We start from the raw sequence: 21,088 nt of genomic DNA, 5'->3' as shown, positions 1-21,088 counted from the left end.
GATTTCTTTCGTACCCACCCCCAAAATCCCACTTATTGTGTGTTAGAACATAATAAATAGCTGGGCTGCCACGTGCGTGACTAAATTGGCCAAAGAGAGAATCTATACTTTGGCATTAGACACCAATTACCTGATGTCTTGATTTTTAATCCTAGCCGAGTGAGAGAGAAAAAACAAAACAATCATACATGTATCTGCAAACAGCAGAACGTTTTCATTTTACATTGAGATGGGAAGGGATAACACTATGATAAGAGAGAGAGAGAGAGAGAGAGAGAGAGAGAGATGGGCGGGGGGATGGGGGGATAGTAAGGGGGAATGGGAAAAGATGAAAGAAACAATGGGTTGCCTGATGACGTAGATCAAAGGGTTGTTACAGCGGTGTTCACGGAGCGTACTTCGTGAAATTTTAACCTTTTACAGTGACACTGATTTTTTTCTCCAGATTGCTTATGCAGAATAAATCGTTTCCACCAAGAGAGCAGTAGTAAGAGTATATTTCGACTCAGGCTTCAATTAAACTATAAATCGCAAAGCTTGTCTTTTAATGATAACATTAAGACTAAGATCTGGAGTTTGGGGAGTGTAAGATGGAATCTCGCCATTAATGGTTAAAATTGTTTTGATTAAACAAAAACAACTCACACACACACACACACACACACACACACACGAGCGCGCGCGGTCACGACAGCGAGGACCATCACTGACAGCAAAGATAATCTAGTTTAGTCTCATTGCTGACAGAATATTGCAACGGTAAACCGGTTTACGTGTACATAGATCCTGAGGCGAGATCCCCCGTTACCGTGTACGTAGGCACTCCCAAAAAAAAAAGGAAGAAAGAAAGAGACACACACACACATACTCACACACACACACACCACACACACACAGTCTCGCATCCTCTACGAACTAATTTTGCGCACCAATTTTTACTGCACTTATGCACCAAATTGCATACCTATCTAGGGACACTTTTTTCCGTATCTTTTTCTCAATAAACTTTTTAAAAAACCTTTGTTTTGCGCGGCAGGCGGAAGGCACTAGGGGGCACCAACCATTGAATCAGACGAAAAACACACACGATTTAGCGAGGAATGAATCATGAAAATATTTAGGATATAATTTCAAACACAACTTTTGATATTCATCAAGGATTGTCTAGTACCGAATGTTTTTTGATAGAAAACAAATGTATCTTCAAATCTAAACTGCTTTTGACGGTAAGCGGTAAGTTTTTTATTTATTTTTCTGTCCAAACGAATGATTTGTCCTGGTATAGAAGCTAAGTATTGGTAACACCGGCGCACCTCTCTAGTTTTTAAACATTAAAAAAAATTTTTCAATACATTTTATTTGGTACTTGTTCATAAAGAAAATGTGAAATACATTTGTGTTTAATGGAAGAATTGAAATTATTTAATTTAGAAACCCGTCTATCAAATTTGATATTTTCAAAATTTCATAAATTTAGTATTGGTTGAGACCAAAATGCTTGTCATATTAATTCAAATATGTTTTCTTCAAAAGGTGGTCGTACTCAGTCAGCCTCAATGTTAGCAGTCATCAAAGAAATGAGCAATTTGGAGATTGAAGTGCAATCAAAATTTGATCGTCAAGAGCAACTCGACCGTGAGCTGAATGAAGTTAAGAAAGTTGCTGGAAAGTAAGCTATGACTGATGTGTTTGTGACCCACCTCCTAAAACAGTATTATGTTGGGTTGATTTAAATACTTAAAATTGAATGTATACAAAAAAAAATCAAAAGACATGGATTGAGTATGTTTTATTGAGGACAATGGATATAGTTTCTTACAGTGACAAAAACTAAAATATCGCATTTCTAGTATTTTTAGCAACTGGTTCAAGCTGACATAATACTGTATTTAGATGGTAGGTCACATTTTATGCATTTGTGTTAGTTAGAAAATACCAAATTATCCTTGCTACAAAAATCATTTTTGGCTCCAATATTTGAACTACATAATCATCTTTAATTGTCACGTGTTGAAAAGGAAGATTTGATGCAGAACACATATATTTAATCCTTTAAAGAATTACTCAATCCTCCTGAAGGCAGATAATTAAGTAAGTTTTAGAACCTACTGTATTTTTTTCCTCCTTTTATACAAATTATTATATAATATAAGCTGCTTAACTGGAATAGCACCATTGCACAAAAATCATTCCAGTTAAGCAAAGTGATACTAACCTTTCAATTGATTAATTTGGGGATTGTCTTTTTAATTTGAACAACCTATCAAGACTTCAACATGTTGTGAATGTAGTAGTATTTATAGTTATGTGGTAAATATAATTAATACAACAAAAGTGAGGCTGGGCTTTCTCATAGCTGCCAACCCTCTGGAAACTTGCGGGAGTCTCCCAGAATTACCAACTATCTCCCTCTCTCCTGCAAGTTATTATAATCTCCCTGAAATTGAAAGGTTTACATTTTCTTGAGAATTCTTAGGATAATTTATATAATTTACACTTCTCAGATGTTACTGTTAAATTATGGATCGGTAAAACTGCAATCTCCAGCATTTTAGCCAAATCTCCTTGGTTTATCCCAAATCTCTCTCAAATGATGTACCAGGTTTTGTAAGCATTTGAGTGTATCAATTAGATCCTTGTCTTATGTCGAGATGGGACTTTGAGGTGATCTAAGACTAAGCTCTTGGTTGGAATCTACTTCTGTTCTCTACTTAAACCAGTTCCCTTTGTGCTTGATGCTTTTAATCTTAAATCTATAATTTTTTGATTATCCCATTTTCTTCTTTTTTACTGGTGTTGAAATGACTTAAAAGTGTTGCAAGCACTATAAAGCTCTTAAAAACATACACTAGATGTACAGTGTAGATAATTTTGTATGCAGTGTCTTGAATGGTAACCATTGACTTTTCTCTTGATTTTTTTATTTTAAAGTTAATGGTGTTGTCTCTGGGTTCACTTTAAGCCTTTGATAGAATTGCTTTTCAATCTGATTAAGTAGACTTGATAACGTTATTCTGATGTGAAAAGTTAAAAAGCTTCTATCAAATCACAGAGCGATTTTACTCATCATGATATCAAATGATTGATCTGCAACGTTTTTGAAAGAACTCTGTTACCATTTATAATCTGGGGTGGGGTCCTTGACGTCGCTCTGTGGATGGAGAGGTTACTATTGCTGTCTTATATCCCCCTATATCTGTTTTCCCTTTCCCTGTTGCCCTTGTCATTGTTTTAGATTGACATTGCTTATTTTTTCCTGGTCCTGGAAGGGTAAATATATAATTCCTATTTTATTGAGAGATGATATTTTTTCTCTTGTAGATTGTCTCTTAGTTATTAACTATTTTTGTTTTTAGTTTTCAATGTTTTGTACTTTGTAAATATGTGAGTGTATCTTTCATAACGGGATCCTTTGCTTGTGTCTGGATGGGAGTTTTTAGATAGGTTCAAAATAGGCAAATTGTTAGATTGTTTATGAAATCTTCTGTTCCTTATATGAAACAGATTTTCTTACCTTAGATTTGTTTTATTTTTTCGCTTTTAACTTCAAAACAACTTCTCCCCTATCATGTCCCTTTTTCACTGGCACTGAAATGGCCTATAGGTGTTGCAAGAGCCATAAAACTCTTAAAAATCATAACCAAACAATTGTTATAATCAGATGTATAAACTGTGAATGATAGTCTTTGTTTATCCTCAGAAAGTTGGAAGGTACTCAATTCACTCAAGTTGAATTACTCTCTATTGGAAAGTAATAGAGGCTTGAATTTAATCTTGGACAAGATAGTAAGATGAGGTTTACTTTTTTCATTATTCTTTCTCTTTAGGTTCTCAGAGGCTAAACTTCAATATGACCTAAAAGCACAAGAGGCAGAGCAACTTTTGGTTCGCTTAGAACAGAGCAGTCATCACCAGCAGCTGGAAGAAGTCAATGCTTTAAAAGCCTCAGTTGGTAAGTTTTAGTTTTGGTTGTATAGATTTTTTAAATTCTAATGAAAATATTGATTCTAAAAATTGACTTCAACAATCTAGAATGTTAGACTGTTATCTAATTTAATGAAATCAAATAGAATTTTAGATAAATGACAAAAAATGAAAAAAATTGAAGAGTATGGGGAGGGAAGAAGCCAAAAAGAAAAATAATAATGACGAAACAAGATATTAAGGATTGAGCTCTCATTACTTAGCAAATATATTTTATTTCCTTATTTATCTAAAAGAGGAGCAGCATCGCATTTTGAAGGAGGCACAAGATGTGGAAAAGAAAGCCCAGCAGAAAGTGAAAGATTTGGAGTACAAACTGAAAAATGCTGAAGCCTTGAGGGAAAAAGAATTGAAGGAGGCAGATAAACTTGTGGCCTCCAGCAAGAAGAAAATGGAAGAGCAGGCAGCCAGAGCCAAAGGTCATCTACAGGTCTGTCTGAGCTATTATTAAATTTTTTGTTTTATTTTATTTTATTTTATTATTATCATCATCATTATTATTATTATTATTATTATTATTATTATTATTATTATTATTATTATTATTATTATTATTATTATGAATCTAAAATCTAAATTGCATTTTCTTGACTACAAAATACGCTGACACACACCTTTAAAACTCTAAACTCGCGGGTGGTTGGATGGGAGCATCACCCTTGAATCATATACCTATGATGTTCGCATGGGTGTACGATCCGATAGTGATGTCGTTTCTTCTTCTCTTTACTAGCCTATCCTGCTTCTTTGGTTTGTGATTGTATTTTTGATAGGGGATATTTTTTTTTTCTGTAAATCTTCTGCCTGTTTGTTCTTGGTTATTTATAATTTAGCTTATGATATCTTTAGGTTATGATTTTGATTTACATTTGTACTATTTTTGTTAGATTGCTTGTTTTTTTGTTTCAGCGGTCTCTCATATAACCTCAATTGTGTTGGAAGAGACCTAAAGCAACAAACAAACAAACAAACCTTTAAATCTCTGAAATTATTTCAAAACTTGTTCAAATTTTTTTTTATTTCCTGTAAAATATCATTTAAGCATTCTATATTTTTATGGTAATGTGACCTTAACTCCATTAGCATATAGATTAATATTACTACTACTGTTATCATTGTGATTTTTATTGTATTCATAATATGATGTAGATAGGAGTCGTTATTAAAGAGAAATAAGTACATTGGTATTTATATTGCCACAATACAGTCTGTTCATAATAATTTCACTTTTTGTATTTCCTTTCAAGGAAGTGGATGCTATGAAGCTTGAGATAGAAACTCTTCAGAAGGAAATGCAGTCGTACATTGACCAACTGGATCCTGTTGCTGAGTCAATCACTGCTTTGGAAAATGGCCTAAAAGAACTCAATGAGGAATTGGCTTTGTCTGATGTAAATATATCTGTATATATATAATAGACTGTAACCATGCAAGCACCATGTGCGGATATTTTTTAAATAGCTTATATTAAAGCCTACCCCTGTGAACAACAGCGACTAACCACAATCCTGCTTATTGGTCAGAATAGTCATGTGATCTAAGCACATATGACAATTGCTATTGCAGAAGCTGCACTGTTTTTTTAAGGTTTTTTAAATGTGATACTAACCTGCTAGAAGCTGTGGACTTTAAAAAGTAATAAACAAAAATGAATATAGCAGCGTCAAAAAGAACAGAATACCAAATCAAACGTTTCTGGCTCAAAACCCTTCTTTGGCCAATGACAAATAAACAATGAAATTAAAAATTTTTTTTCTAAAAGTCACCTCTCATCGGGATCCCTCAATATATATTATTTTTTATTTAACCTCTTGACCCCCTCTGATCAATCTGAGATTTCACTGATGTAGATGATGATTCTGCAATGCAAGATTGATGTTTACTGATTTTTGTGAGACACCAAATATTATAATTTGTCGCGTGAATCGATTATAAACTAAGCAACCTATTCAGCTTTAAAAATAGAATTTATGAAGTAAAGGTTATAAAAGTTTTCTTGCCATTTGTTGTTTCTTGGGATTTTTGTTTTGTTTTTGTTTTGATCTTTGTTAGTGTTGAAATAATGAGGATATGATGATTATCATTATTATTATTGTTATTATTATTATTATTTATACTTTCAAAATTGATGTCTACTGATTTTTGGGAGACACCAAATTCTTCTCCTTAGATTAGCATAGCTGCCAACCGTTCCGTTAAAACGGATTTGTTCCGTATTTGACTTCCTGAGTCCGTAAGTCCGTATTTTTAGTTCAAAATCCGTATTTTGTAATTTTTGGCTAATTTGTGGTGAACAAGACCTTATGAATTATTATTATTGCTATTACTACTATTATTATTATTATTATTATTATTTTTGATGTGCAGCGAGAGATGATGGGCAGGGTTTAAATCAGCATAGCATATTCTCCATTCCTATGTAGCTCTTTAATTTGAATTATCCTCTATACCATAAATGATTTTCAACAATTAAAAAAATTCCAGTTGATTATATGATGCCTGTTTTTCACTAAAACCTTTTATAATGTATTGGAGATTTGCAAAAAAAAAAAATGCATATTAGCCTCGAATGTACTTTTAGTATTCTCAGACAGTATTGATACTTTCACGTTTTGTTACAAATATTGAATTAATTAAAAATTAAATTAAATCAACATCTTTGATTGGAAGGTATTCAATCAGAAAATCAATTGTTTATATAAATTAAACATTAGAATGATTATTTCCCTTTGTTAATTTATGGAATATAAATTCAATCCCTTAAAAAAAAACACATTGATCTGATTCTATTTTTTTTTTCAAGCAAGCTTTTATAACGGTTTAGGTTCAAGAGAAATAATTTTTTGGTCGTCCATCATCCCAGGCCAAATGGGCGTTCATTTTACTTTTGAAAAGTTGGCAGCTATGGATAAGGATACTTTTTATCAGAATTTATAGGAAACTTAGTGAAATATTTTTATAGTTTGCCAGTTGGTTCGATTATAAACTGAATAACATCAGGGTTGCCGATTTTCTGTATATTTACAGAATTCATTAAGTTAGAAAATATCCATACTTTTTTCAAATCACTGGGTGAGCGGAAGTCAAAGCTTACGGATGTTGAGCTGATTAGATAATGAACCTCCAGCCAGTGAGCACCAAGATACAAGCCTAATCACACTTGACCTATTGTTATCTTTAACCATAATGCCATGTCATTTATTGAAAAATAAGTACAGTATGTCTTTTTACGGGAGTCCAGTGTTCACATAGGGGTTGGTCGATGTGTTTGCGTATAAGTTCAGTAAATTTTTGCCTCTGAATTGGCAACCCTGTAGCATATTCAGCTTTAAAAATAAAATTTATGAAGTAAATGTTATAAGAGTTTTCTTGCTTTGTTGTTATTGTTGTTATCGAAGTAATGAGGATCTCATTTGTGTTGAACTTTGTTGTTTCATCATATTATTTTATTTTTGTTTCATTATCCAAACCGCTCAATTATTCAGTGATGCCAAAACTCCGGTTTCACCGGAAAAAACTCCGGTCTGGAGCAAAAAATTCCGGGCTCCGGGCAACTTCCGTCAAATTCCGGTGAGGTCAATTTGTTCCAAGGATACCCCCCCCCCCCCCCCCCCCTTTTCCAACTACCACATCATCATCATTGCCACTAGTATTACAACCATCATCACTACCACTACTACTGCAACCACCACCACATCATCATTATTGCCACTACTACTACAACCACCACCACCACATCATCATCATCTCTACACTACCCACAAACTACCATCACCATTACAATCACCACCACCACATCATCATCACTACCACTACTACTACAACCACCATCACCACAACTTCAACCACCACCACCACATCATCATCATCACTACCACTACCACAACTACCATCACCATTACAATCACCACCACCACATCATCATCACTACCACTACTACTACAACCACCATCACCACATCATCACTACTACTACACCACCACCGCCACATCATCATCATCACTACCACTACCATAACTACCATCACCATTACAATCACCACCACCACATCATCACTACCACTACTACTACAACCACCATCACCACATCATCACCACTACCACAACTTCAACCACCACCACCACATCATCATCATCACTACCACTACTACAACTACCATCACCATTACAATCACCACCACCACATCATCATCACTACCACTACTACTACAACCACCAGCACCACATCATCACCACTACCACAACTTCAACCACCACCACCCCATCATCATCATCACTACCACTACCACACTACCATCACCATTACAATCACCACCACCACATCATCATCACTACCACTACTACTACAACCACCACCACACACATCATCATCACTACCACTACTACTACAACCACCAGCATCACATCATCACTACCACTACTACTGCAACCACCACCACCACCACATCATCATCACTGCAACTACCACTACAACTACAACCACCACCACCACCACATCATCACTACCACTACTACTACAACCACCCCCACATCATCATTACCACTACTACTACAACCACCACCACCACATCATCATTACTACCACTAATACTACTACAACCACCACCACATCATCATCACTACCACTACTACATCACCACATCATCATCACTACCACTACTACTACAACCACCACCACCACTACATCGTCATTACCTCTACTACTACAGCCACCACCATCACATCATTACTACAACCACCACAACCACATCATCATTACTGCTACTACTACAACCACCACCACCACCACATCATTACTACCACTACTACTGCAACCACCACCACCACATTATCATCACTGCAACTACCACTACTACTACAACCACCACTACTACAATACCACCACCACCACATCATCATTACCACTACTACTACAACCACCACATCATCACTACCACTAATACTACTACAACCATCATCACTACTTCTACTACTACAACCACCACTACAACATCCTCACTACTACTACAAGCACCACCACCACCTCATCTTCATCACTGCCACTACTACTACAACCACCACCACCACATCATCATCACTACCACTGCTACTACAACCACCACCATCACATCATCACTACCACCACTACTACTATAACCACCACAACCACATCGTCATCACTACTACTACTACTACAACTACTACTACTACTACTACTACTACTACTACTACTACTACTACTACTACTACTACTACTACTACTGCTACTACTATTACAACCACACCACCACTACCACATCATCATCATCACTACTACTACTACTACTACTACTACTACTACTACTACTACTACTATCTACTATACTACTACTACTATACTACTACTACTACTACTACTACTACTACTACTACTACTACTACTACTACTACTACTACTACTACTACTACTACACTACTACAACCACTACAACATCATCATCACTACCACTACTAATACAACCACCAGCACCACATCATCACGACCAGTGCAACTACAACCACCACCACCACATCATCATTACCACTACTACCACTACTACTACAACCACCACTACCACATCATCATCACTACCATTTGTACTACAACCACCATCACCACCACATCATCACTACCAATACTACTACAACCACCATCACTCATCATCACTACCATTTGTACTACAACCACCATCACCACCACATATTCATCACCCACCGGTACTACAACCACCACCACATCATTATCATCACGACCACAACTACTACAACCACTATACCACCACCACCTCATCATCACTACCACTACTACTTCAACCACCACCACCATATCATCATCACTACCACTAACAACAACGATTATCACATCTTCATCATCACTACCATTATTACTACAACCACCAACACCACATCATCCTCCTACCAACAGTACTACAAAGTCTACCATTAGGTTTTGGAGCTTTACTTCATTTGAAATAAGGAAACTTTGGATTGTATTTGGCAATGTGTTTATGTATCATAATATAATTCTAATCAGTTATCTATTTAGAACAATACAATAATATGTAAACACAATACCATTCCAATTCCTTTTTCTTGTGTGCCGAAATTCCTCTTTCGGCATTGAAATTCCTACGAGTGGTGCCTGAAACTCCTGTGAGCCAAATTTAAAGTTGGCGTCTCTGAATTATTTCTCCTCAAGGCTAATGTGAAAAAGGCTCAGGAAGCTTTGAATAAGCAAAAAGAGACACTGAAAGCTTACAACCAGGACATGGCCAAGCAAGATGATGAAAAACGTAAACTGAACAAGGAATCTAATCAGTGTGATCTTAAAGTGCAGGAATTGGAGCACCAGTCTGCCAAGATTCAAAAAGATGCAAAAGATGCTAATAAATATGTAAGTATTACAGACCTGTCATTTGTAAAGATTGATAAGCATGCTTGACAGCTTGTTTGAAAATGCATATTTTTAAACATATTTGTTAATACAGGTTTAATTGGTAAATTTGTTAATGTTTTTTTTTCTCCTCATAAGTGGCTAAATTTGTATTTTTTCCTTCAGCATCAGATTTTTTCAACAAAGTTTTAGAGTTGGTGAAAATGTTATTATTTGTATTAGTAATGAATACGAGACTAAATTGAATTACACTATACCAATTTGGTTCATAGAATTAGAAATAAGGGTGGAAATCTTGTATTTTGGGTTGATTCAGTTTGGGTTTTTTCATCAACTTTGTTTAATTGAGACTGCTATTTTAAGGTCCCCATTCATTCTCAATGAATTATGATAAAGATATTGTTTCACAGATCATTTTGATTCTAAATTTTTACTTCTTTCAATTTAATCTAGGTGGAAGCCCTTCTCGAACAGTATGATTGGATTGCTGATGAACATAGGTTCTTTGGTCAGCCCAATACAATCTATGATTTTAACTCTCAAGACCCTAAGGAGGCAGAGAAAAAGATACAAAAGTTGACAGACACTAAGAATAAACTTTCAAAGAATGTTAATGTTCGTGCCATGAATCTCCTTGGATCAGCTGAAGAACAGGTTTGTAAAAAGACCTTGAATGATGGCATTACCTTAATTGGCTGCATGTCATAATCACAGTTGTGCGTTTAATGTGTAACAATTTCTTTCAAATTGTAATTTCTTTCAATATTCATTTGGTGGGAACTACAGGTATAACCATTTTCACCAAGAGAGCAATAGCAGCAATAAGATGCAAGCTTCAATGCCACACCACTTTGGTGAAAACTGTTAAATTTGATTTGAAGTTGGTCAAATTGAACCTTACCTGCAAATTGTTAGGCTCAATCAAGAAAAAGAACAATAAATAGACTCTTAAATATGATGATACGCAGTTAGTCCTGCAGAGCCATAAAGCCTACAAAGTTTTTCAAATTTGGTACCGTTAAGCAGATGGTAAAAAATTTCTAATGGCCCCAACTACATGATGACTCCAAGTGAAGGCATGGAAACCTGATTTTATCCAGGGTTTAAGCTATTATCTTTTCTTTCTTTTTCTTTTCTTTTTTTGATGTTGGGGGAAATTTATTCCTGTCTTCCCTAAGAATAGATTCTGAAGATAGATTTTTTTTCTCTTTTGGACGAATAAATGGATTTTTAAGATTTATGGAAAAAACAAACAAACATATAATTCTAACCTACTTATTTAAAATTACCTTGACTCAAGTTGGAAACTTGATGTTTATGTTATTTTCTTTCATCTGTTTTTTTTTTAAAGTTAAATTTTTAAAATCTCTAGGGTGGAATTGATATTTGCGTACTAATAATCACTCCAGGTGGGTTGTCATGAGAACAGTGTCCTTTTGAGCTAAGGTAATTAAATGACCTGCACAAGGCCACACAGCAATGCTGGTTGGACTTGAACCAAGTACTTATTGTTGAGCCACTCTGCCCCCTCATATTGTGTTACATAACATTTAAAATGATTTTATCATCTTCAGTACAATGATCTAATGAAGAAAAGGAGAGTGGTACTTAATGATAAAGCAAAGATTGCTTCTGTCATTGAAGAACTGGATAAAAAGAAGAAGGCAGCTCTCATCAAAGCATGGGAGCAAGTTAATAAGGTAAATTATATTTTATTGGTGATTGATACTGATACAGCTTTTATTTTGATATATAATCAAATGAAAAATTCACGAAAATACATAAACAGAGCAAGCACGTGTATGCTCATGAGGGGTATGGAGTAGTGATTCAAAAGTGAAAGAAAATAGAGGATTAATAACCGAATACATAATTATGGGCTTGATTTAACATTGCTGAAATGGAGAATATTTTTTCGTTGGTTTGAAAGTATTTCCATTACAACAATTAGACCATAACAATTCCGGTTATCAGACCTGCAAATAAGTACATGTCAATTTAGACCCATACCTCTGGGTGGGGTTCCTGATCTCCCATAGTGGGCAGGGGCTACATACTGTGTCTTCTATCCCCTTATATCTGTTTTCCAACATGCTTTCTGTCTTTGTCTTGGAATGAGATTACTTGGTTTTATCCTGGCCCTGGCCGGAGTCCTAGCTGGGAGGGAAACAGTCAAATGCTTAGTTATTGTTTTGGGAGATGATATTTTTTTCCCTTGTAAATCATCTCTCTGTTATGTATTATTATATTTGTTATTTTGAATGTATAATGTAAGCATTTGAGTGAATCCCTCTTTGTTGGATTTTGTGCTTGTGTCCGGATGAGACTTATATGTGATTTTAAACTAAGTACATTGGTGGTATGCTCTTGGAATCTACATCTGATCCCTATTTGTTCACAGTTCCCCTAGGTCTTACTTTTTCTTGAGTGCTTTAATTGTAATTCTTGAACTTTTTACTATCCCATTTTCTTCCTTTTTACTGGCGCTGATATAGCCTAAATGTGTTGCAAGCGCCGTAAAACCCTTTAAAAAAAAAAAAACAAACAAACAAGACCCATACCCCCACATCTCATTGCCTTATTCTTTTCTAAAAAGTAAAAGCTATTATGATAGATGTAAAATTCTATTTAAGTTAACACTGTCACAAATTCTTCAAATTTGAAACTTGGTAATTAAGACTATGGAATATATGCATGACCTCAGTCCCTAGATCTGTGACTTCAGTAATATTCCCAAAGATGGTATGGTATCTCAATAACGTGACTATTTGTTATTATCTTTCTATGATGTTAAAAATTATAATTTTTTTTTTTTTCAAAGCACTTTCTTCACAGCACTTTCTTCACGTTTTCTTTGATTGTGGGGTAGGGGATAGGATCATCACTGATTTGGTGCTGGGGTTCTTATCCTTAAGGATGAACACTTTAAGTTGGGTCCCTCACCTGTAAACATATCATAGAAAACAGTTAACAACAATTTGGAGATACCATCTTTGTGAATTTTACTGATTAAGAAGAGAAGCCATGCATTTAATTGTTTTAATTATCATTACTACCCTATGTTATGTATTCTATTTCTTATCAATCGCCCTGTCTGTTAATAAAGAAAAAAAACCAGAACGTCCACACCATTCTTCTCTGTTAATAAACTGGAGTTGAAATTTTACCTCAACATTGTATTTTTCAAACAAAAGAAAAAAAGAATTTTCCATTTGTCCCACTACACCAGACACAAGCAAAAATGCCCTTGCCACATGGTCTAGTCAAAGGGTTTAGGTTAGTGGCTGATAAAAAAGATCAGAGAGAGAAAATTGTCTGAGGAATGATTCGAACCTACAAATCCACTTTTTGATGGAAGGTTCCTTTCTATTTTGTGAATCAAAACTGAGTTTTCAATTATTACCAAAGAAATTTATTTATTTTCTAAATGAAAGGATTTTGGATCTATATTTTCTACACTCCTACCTGGAACACAAGCAAAGTTAACTCCACCAGAAGGTCAAACTGTTTTAGATGGCCTTGAAGTTAAAGTTGGTTTTGGAGCTGTTTGGAAAGAATCACTGGGAGAACTAAGTGGTGGCCAGAGGTAAGCCAATGATTTTTTAAAAAGAATTGGTGGGTTGTTGCAAATTTAGAAATAACAGAGGGAAGAGAAGGAAGTTCAGAACTTTTAGAATTCTAATAGTTTTTTTTTTTTTAAATATATAAGGGTTCCTTTAATATTGCAAATGCTTTTCATTAACAAGGGATTCTGATAACTCAATTGATAGGGCATCTATTTCACATTAAGGGACCAGGATCAAGTTTTTTAGTCTGATCCCTTTGTCCACCCAACTGTGATTGGGTAGCTAGGTATGTTAGATCTGGTGGAAAATACTTTGGAGTAGACCAGCGACACATCCAAAGGGGAGCAAACAATTGATATTGTTCATCTAATGCCACAGAAACTGGGATAAACTCCAGCTCTATGTGCCTAATGGGTCTGAAGGACAACTAGGGATCAAACCTCAGACCTCTCGATTACTGGTCAGAGGTTACCTGATAGTTGGGACAACTTATGCTTCTATGCCGATAATCAGGAGGTGTGAGATTCAATCCCCAGTCAAACAAGATGATTATTTTTCCTGTCATTTTTTTTCTGGTACTGTTCAAACACACCTTTTCAGATTTTTATCTTACACCAACTGCCTACTCCCTAATTTATTACTTTGATACTTTCAAAATAAAAATTGGTTTACTCATGTCTTTGTTCTAACCCTTTCATGTTCAATGTATGTTACTTATGATACAAAGTAAGGGTTCACAATGGAAACGTGTACTCTTGAGAAGAATATATGCATCAAGTTGTCCCAAACGTTTGGGTAGCCTCTTAGGTGTAATGGTAACACGTCCGACAGGTAATCAGGAGGTCTGATGTTCGGTTCCAGTCGAGGCAGGTTGATTGTTTCTTGTATTTTTCTCTCTGCTTTGTATCACCGCTTTATACAGACCTTTTCAGAGTAAGTATCAAGTCATTCGATTAAGGTTTTTCATTTCCTTGACTTTTCAGGATAAAGAGAGGTGGGGAGGGACTTAGGGCAGGTATATGGAAATAGTAATGGGATGAGGATGGCAATGACTGATAGGAACAGTAATCGATTACCCATCAAATGTTTGCTTTGTGCTGAGGGTCATAGGATAGGGGTGTGATGATATTGTCTTCAGACTGTGGATAGGAATAGAGAATTTGATCTTCTCATTAATTTGGTAACTTGATCAAGTAATGACTGACATGGCAATATGTGACAATTGCATTGAATAATAACAGTGAGAGAACTGAGACAAAGTGTTACAGATATGAAGAATTAAAAAGTGAATGGGTGGGTGAAATTTAAAATCAAACTTCATGGAACATGGAACTTATAACGGAAATAGATTGATAAATTCTGGAATTAAGTATAGTATGAGGGGTATTAAAGATGAGGAGTATGAGGTCAAGGAATTTGTGCTGCATACTAGTTTTTAAGAAATTTTATTCATATATTTTTTTTCAAAATATCGTCTTTTTTACATTTTGTCACAACCTCAAATTCATATTTCAACAATGACGGAAGTAGTGATCTTCCATATCAGTGCAAATCATTCATTTGAAGAACTTTTTTAAAGTGCCTAATGTTAAAAATGTTTGCTTTAAAAAAATCTTCTTTCTAGATCTCTTGTGGCGTTATCCTTAATTCTGGCTATGTTGCTGTTCAAACCTGCCCCTATCTACATCCTGGATGAAGTTGATGCTGCCTTGGATCTTTCTCATACACAAAACATTGGTCAGATGATCAAGTCACATTTTAAAAATTCACAAGTAAGTGGTAATTTGTTATGACATGCTTAAGTTTCCTTGTAATCATTATTTTAATGATAATTAAAATTCTCAATAAAAATCAAATTGAATTGCTCTTTGCGAATTCCATTTATTGTGACACTGGCTGGGACAATTCTCATTTCCATACTCCTCTGTTTGAATCATTATACAGAGTAAAGTGTATACAGTAAAATTACTTTAACTCGAAAGAAGCTAAACCGAAAAATACCTTAAACCGCAAATAATTTAATTAAACCGAAACAACTTGAGAGCACCTTCCCTTCTCTCTCTCTCTCTCTCTCTCTCTCTCTCTCTCTCTCTCTCTCTCTTTCTTTCTTTCTTTTCAAAAATTTGGAAAGGTGGCCACACGTAATAATGCCCGGTGATAATAAACAAAGAGCGTAAGTACCTATAAGATGAAAGTGAGTGGTGGGGTGGGGATGGGGGTAGGCAAACACTTCAATCGCTGAACTTGGGCTTGGCCAACACCACAATTGCACAGATTGGAAAAGGAAGACAACGGGTGACTGGCAGGAGAAAAATGAGGAAAGAGGGAGAGGTGGGGGTATAGAATCACGCAAGCGAGATGTTCTCGCTCATGTGTTGATGCTTTGGATTTTCAACATGACAATAAGGGGCTGGGTGGGTGTGTGTGTGTAGGGGGGTGGGGGGGGGGGGGGTTGACAACTTACCATTGATATGCCATTTCATTTCCACTTTGTTGAAATATGCGTGTATGAGAGGGGGGGGGGGGGGGGAGGAGGGTTCTATGTAATTAGGCCTTTGAACCTGATGGCTTTCAACAAAAGAGAGATGTGTAGTAGACAGCTTAGCATTGACATGCCTTTTCATTTCCATTTCACTTCACCTCTGAGTAGTTGCGCATCATTCATTATCAATTATCGCACAAGAACTTTCGATCTTATTTTAGCTTTACATTTACACTAAAAGAAATCACTGTGCTTACACGTTGGGGTTTAAAATCAAAATACTATGTGAAGTCGATGATAAAAAAGTTGAGCAAGAAGGAGATATGTAAAGAACACAGCATCCCGAACTCTTTCAACACTTTGATTGGAAAACGAAAACCCCCAAAAATATTTTTAAAACACACCCCAAAAAATTTTTTAAAAGGTTACAAAGACGGCATTTATTCAACAACTCCATTTAAGGGGAAACCCATGATACGATTAAATGTGCAAATTCATTAAATAGTTACTAACGTTGAAAAACATCGCAAAACGGGAACTTGCTTTAAACCAAAATGTCTTTAAACCGAAATGGTATAGAAGGTCCCCACAATTTCGGTTTAAAGTAATTCTACTGTATTTTTAAATTGTGATTTTGATTTTTAAAACTTTAATTTGAAACTTTGTTCCTTTGATTTTCTATACAGTTTATTGTCGTGTCTCTCAAAGATGGCATGTTCAGCAATGCCAATGTCCTCTATCGCACCAAATTTGTTGATGGAGTATCTACAGTCACCAGACATGTACAAGCTCAGAAGGCTCTACACTCCTCATCATCAGATAAGGAAAATGAAGGCGTCAGTGGCCAACGGAAAAAACAGAAGAAAGTTTAATGTTGAAGTCATTTTTATTTGATGAAACCTGTTTACAATTTGAATAGATTTTACATGATATTTTTTACAAAAACACATTCTATCACTTAATACTAATTACAGTGGAATCTGTATAAAGTCAACTTCTGCCTAAAGTTCCAAATTCTCTGTTATTTATCTGTATTCCTTTGATACTGGATAAAGTCAACCAATCTTTCTGGTCCAGTGGTATTGATTTTATCAGGATTTCACTGAATGTATGTTATTAAACAATAATACAGTGCGACACGCGTTCCTCGAACATGCATTCTTCACAGCTTCAATGAACAAGGACAGAACTCCCAAATTATGTCCATCGTTGTCTTAAATTTTTTCACGGCATCCAGAAACAAGGTTTCAACTAACTAAACTGAGACTCAGGGCCAACACATTGGCCACTAAGAGAGACAGAGCAGAGCAAGTTGCGTTGTGCTGTGCCGTAGCCTTTGTGACTTATACTTATACCCTGAAACTGACCAAAAAAATTTAAAAGGTAGAACAAGATGATGATCCGAAAGAGAAAAGTTGATTACTGTGAGTTGTATTCAATATCTCAACCAATGGAATCATTTTTTTTTCATTGAACACCACTAACAGAACAGCTCATTTTTCATATTTTAAAACTTGTGATCACCTTTTCTATGTGACAAAATTTTTTGGTCAGTGTTAGGCATAGCCATCTTAAGTGCTTGCCTGACCCAAAACAATCAGACCCACAATATGTGAATATTTATCACAATACTGTATGTTGACACACTAATGAAAGATAGCCATAGACTCAGGCTATAGTTTTAAGAGTACCCCCCCCCCCCCCATGCTTCCCCCACATCCATGTTGTCCCGGGTGGTGGTGTTTTCTTTTTAAAGCCACTAACTCAGGAGTGAATGATATTCATTATTTTACCATCAAAGAGGATGCGCAAACATTGAGATCATACAGAGTGAACGAAGTTGACGACACTCAGGTCTTTGTTATTTTTTCCTTCCATTTTTGGTGTCATTTTCACTAAACTGTGTTAACCAGACTATAATTGTTCAAGTTACACAATGTTATGAATTTCTTAGCCAAGCGCACAGCATCTAAAGAAGGAATGAAATTGACGTCACTCAGCTCTTTGTTTTTGGCCCGCCATTTTAATGATTAGTTTTCATAAAATTGTATCAATCAGACTATAAATATAAACGTGTCAGGTTACACATAGGTTTGTGTGTTGGGACGTTATTTCCAGTTGGTGAATGTAATGAGAATTGCCTTGCACTTCCATCTGGCTGGGTGGGGTTCCTGACCTCCCATAGTGGGCAGGGAGACACTTGCTACATCTTTTATCCCCCTGTATCTATTACCCCCCCCCCTGTATCTATTTTCCTCAGGGCATAGTACCAATAATTGTACAGTAGGCTATATCGCAGTTTCTGTCTCTTGTCTTACAGCCGTTTTCACATATTCATCAAAACGGGATTCGATGAAATTTTTCAGCTGTCCCGTGTGGAATGTGTGTTGCACTGTAGTTGAAAAGAACATTAACATCAATAAATCAGAGGCAATCAATAACCGCATTTGTAATGGATTAGATTGTAAAGGATATGTTTATTGACAAAGAATTTGTTTCTTACATGTTAAAGCATCAACACTTTGTGAAATATTTTTTTTGACTACATACCTATCATAGTACACGGCTTTGCACATATAATGCAATCATACACAATTGTAGGATAAATATCAAAACTTTGATTCTGTATGATCATTTGAGTCATACATATTTGTTTTGATGATAATATGGGAAAGTTGTATGATACAGTATCAGACAAAACAGTTGTTTTGATACAATTCTCTCTCTCTTTTTTTTTTTTGGATAGGGATGTTGGATAGAATTAGAATTTATTACACTCAATGTATTTGTAAATAGTGGTCTTACCGTATTTTTACTATTTTATTTTTCTATAATCTCTTCTTTATTGGTACCACAATGTAATTTTTAATTAAATGTGAATTAAAACATGAGCATTCGAGTTTGTTGTTTTATCATAATTACGATTTTCAATTGTAGCCAGCAGGGGTTGAGAATCTTCCGCCAACTGGTTCCCACTTGTCTTTTATTTCATTGATGAATAATAAAGTTTGAAATAAACAAAAAAAGGAGAAAGAAAAAGTTATATTTAGATCTATACCATGTAGGCCTATTATAATTTACATTGCGCACAATCCCTGTCGCGTGCAGTTTTTTGGCAAGGGAGGTAATCAATGTATTAGATCACTTGAAAAAGTCAATTATGTGCTTATTTCTGATGTAACAGGGATCGGTTATACAGGACTTTTGCTCTGGTCCCACCATCCCTGTTATATCAGGTTTCCACTGTATTATATTTGTTATTTTGAATGTATAATGTAAGCATTTGAGTGTATTCCTCTTTGTTGGATTTTGTGCTTGTGTCCGGATGAGATTGAGAGGTGATCTCAAGTACATTGGTGGCATGGGTGCCAGCAGGAAGAAGTGCTGAAACCTGGAACTAAAATCTCGACACTTTGCCAAACCTGAAAATGCGGCCTAAACTTTACTCTTATTTCATCACCGTTTTTATACCATTATTAAATGATTACACAGCAAACGTATTGACACAATGAGGAAATTAATTTGATTTTAAAACCAACTTATAATACATAGTGAAATATTCGCAGGTTATTTTACTCAAAACACTGAAACCGGAGGTATTTGACTTCGAGATATCACGAAACCGGAATTCCGGCATGAACTGAAAAACTGGCACTGGCACCCATGATTGGTGGTATGCTCTTGGAATCTATATCTGATCCCTATTTGTTCCCAGTTCCCCTGTGTCTTACTTTTTCTTGGGTGCTTTAATTGTAATTCTAGAACTAGAACTTTTTACTATCCCATTTTCCTCCTTTTTACTGGTGCTGATCACTGATATAACCTATATGTGTTGCAAGCGCCGTAAAACCCTCAAAAACAAAACAAAAACATGCAACCACCAAATGTTGTTGTATACACCTTCAACTTTTGAAATTCCATCGAGTCTTGTCAGAAATTGCTGCGAGACAAATTTTGGATTGCATCTCAGTAACTTTTAGTGAAATTCAAATTTATAGGTTATGGTCGCATGGATGGGTCATGATCTTCACGATGAAAAATTTCCTCCTTTTTTGTGACCAGTCATTCTCACCCCTGAGCCAGTTTGTGTCTTCTTGGCTGGCTGCTGAGAATGGAGCTACTTCTCCCGTGGTGCTTAAAAAGCAAACCTGTTACACAAACTCAAACTAAACCAATTTCACTGATTCCTTTATGGCCAAATTTTCATTTTTAAAACAAAATTTTAGAGGAAAGTTGATGAAAAGGAAGTTCAGGAATGAATTTTGACCACTTTGAACTACACAAGATGTATTTAGATACTACTATATATTTGAAAATAATACATATTGGATTGATTAATTGATGCAGTTTTTTGTCCTTTACCCGAGACAGGTCTGCATAGAAAAAAAAAAGGTGATTCTGGCTTTCCTGACGTTCCTCCACTTCTTTCCCTTTATCAAATATATCTTTCTCTCCTTTTGTTTACAGTGCAACAACATCCTACTCATTGCCTTACATACACTTCCATCTGACAGGGTGGGGTACCTGACTTCCCATAGTGGGCAGGGAGGTACTTGCTACGTCTTTTTATCTATTTTTCAGCATGCTTTCTTTGTATGTATTTGTCTGGAACGATAGTCTTGGTTTTGTACTGGCCGGATAGGGAACGTTCACATATTACGTCATC

At 35.6% G+C, this 21,088-nt stretch overlaps 1 protein-coding gene across 1 annotated transcript in view; it reads left to right on the top strand.

The window, feature by feature from the left end:
* LOC144961479 (structural maintenance of chromosomes protein 2-like) overlaps positions 1–19,313 on the top strand; it is a 45,180-nt gene extending 25,867 nt beyond the window's left edge. The window contains exons 16-25 of the mRNA XM_078894654.1: positions 1,534–1,669; positions 3,828–3,952; positions 4,221–4,414; positions 5,232–5,375; positions 10,180–10,374; positions 10,828–11,028; positions 11,949–12,074; positions 13,809–13,960; positions 15,565–15,712; positions 17,109–19,313. Of these exons, the coding sequence (XP_078750780.1) occupies positions 1,534–1,669; positions 3,828–3,952; positions 4,221–4,414; positions 5,232–5,375; positions 10,180–10,374; positions 10,828–11,028; positions 11,949–12,074; positions 13,809–13,960; positions 15,565–15,712; positions 17,109–17,294 (1,607 nt within the window). The 3' untranslated portion in view covers positions 17,295–19,313. The remainder of the gene's footprint in view (positions 1–1,533; positions 1,670–3,827; positions 3,953–4,220; positions 4,415–5,231; positions 5,376–10,179; positions 10,375–10,827; positions 11,029–11,948; positions 12,075–13,808; positions 13,961–15,564; positions 15,713–17,108) is intronic.
* The last annotated feature ends 1,775 nt before the right edge of the window (positions 19,314–21,088 follow it).

Source organism: Berghia stephanieae, chromosome 1 (assembly GCF_034508935.2).
Source record: "Berghia stephanieae isolate SIO BIC M18660-M18661 chromosome 1, UCSD_Bste_1.3, whole genome shotgun sequence".
Classification (NCBI taxonomy): domain Eukaryota; kingdom Metazoa; phylum Mollusca; class Gastropoda; order Nudibranchia; family Aeolidiidae; genus Berghia; species Berghia stephanieae.
This window is presented reverse-complemented; position numbering and strand designations above follow the sequence as displayed.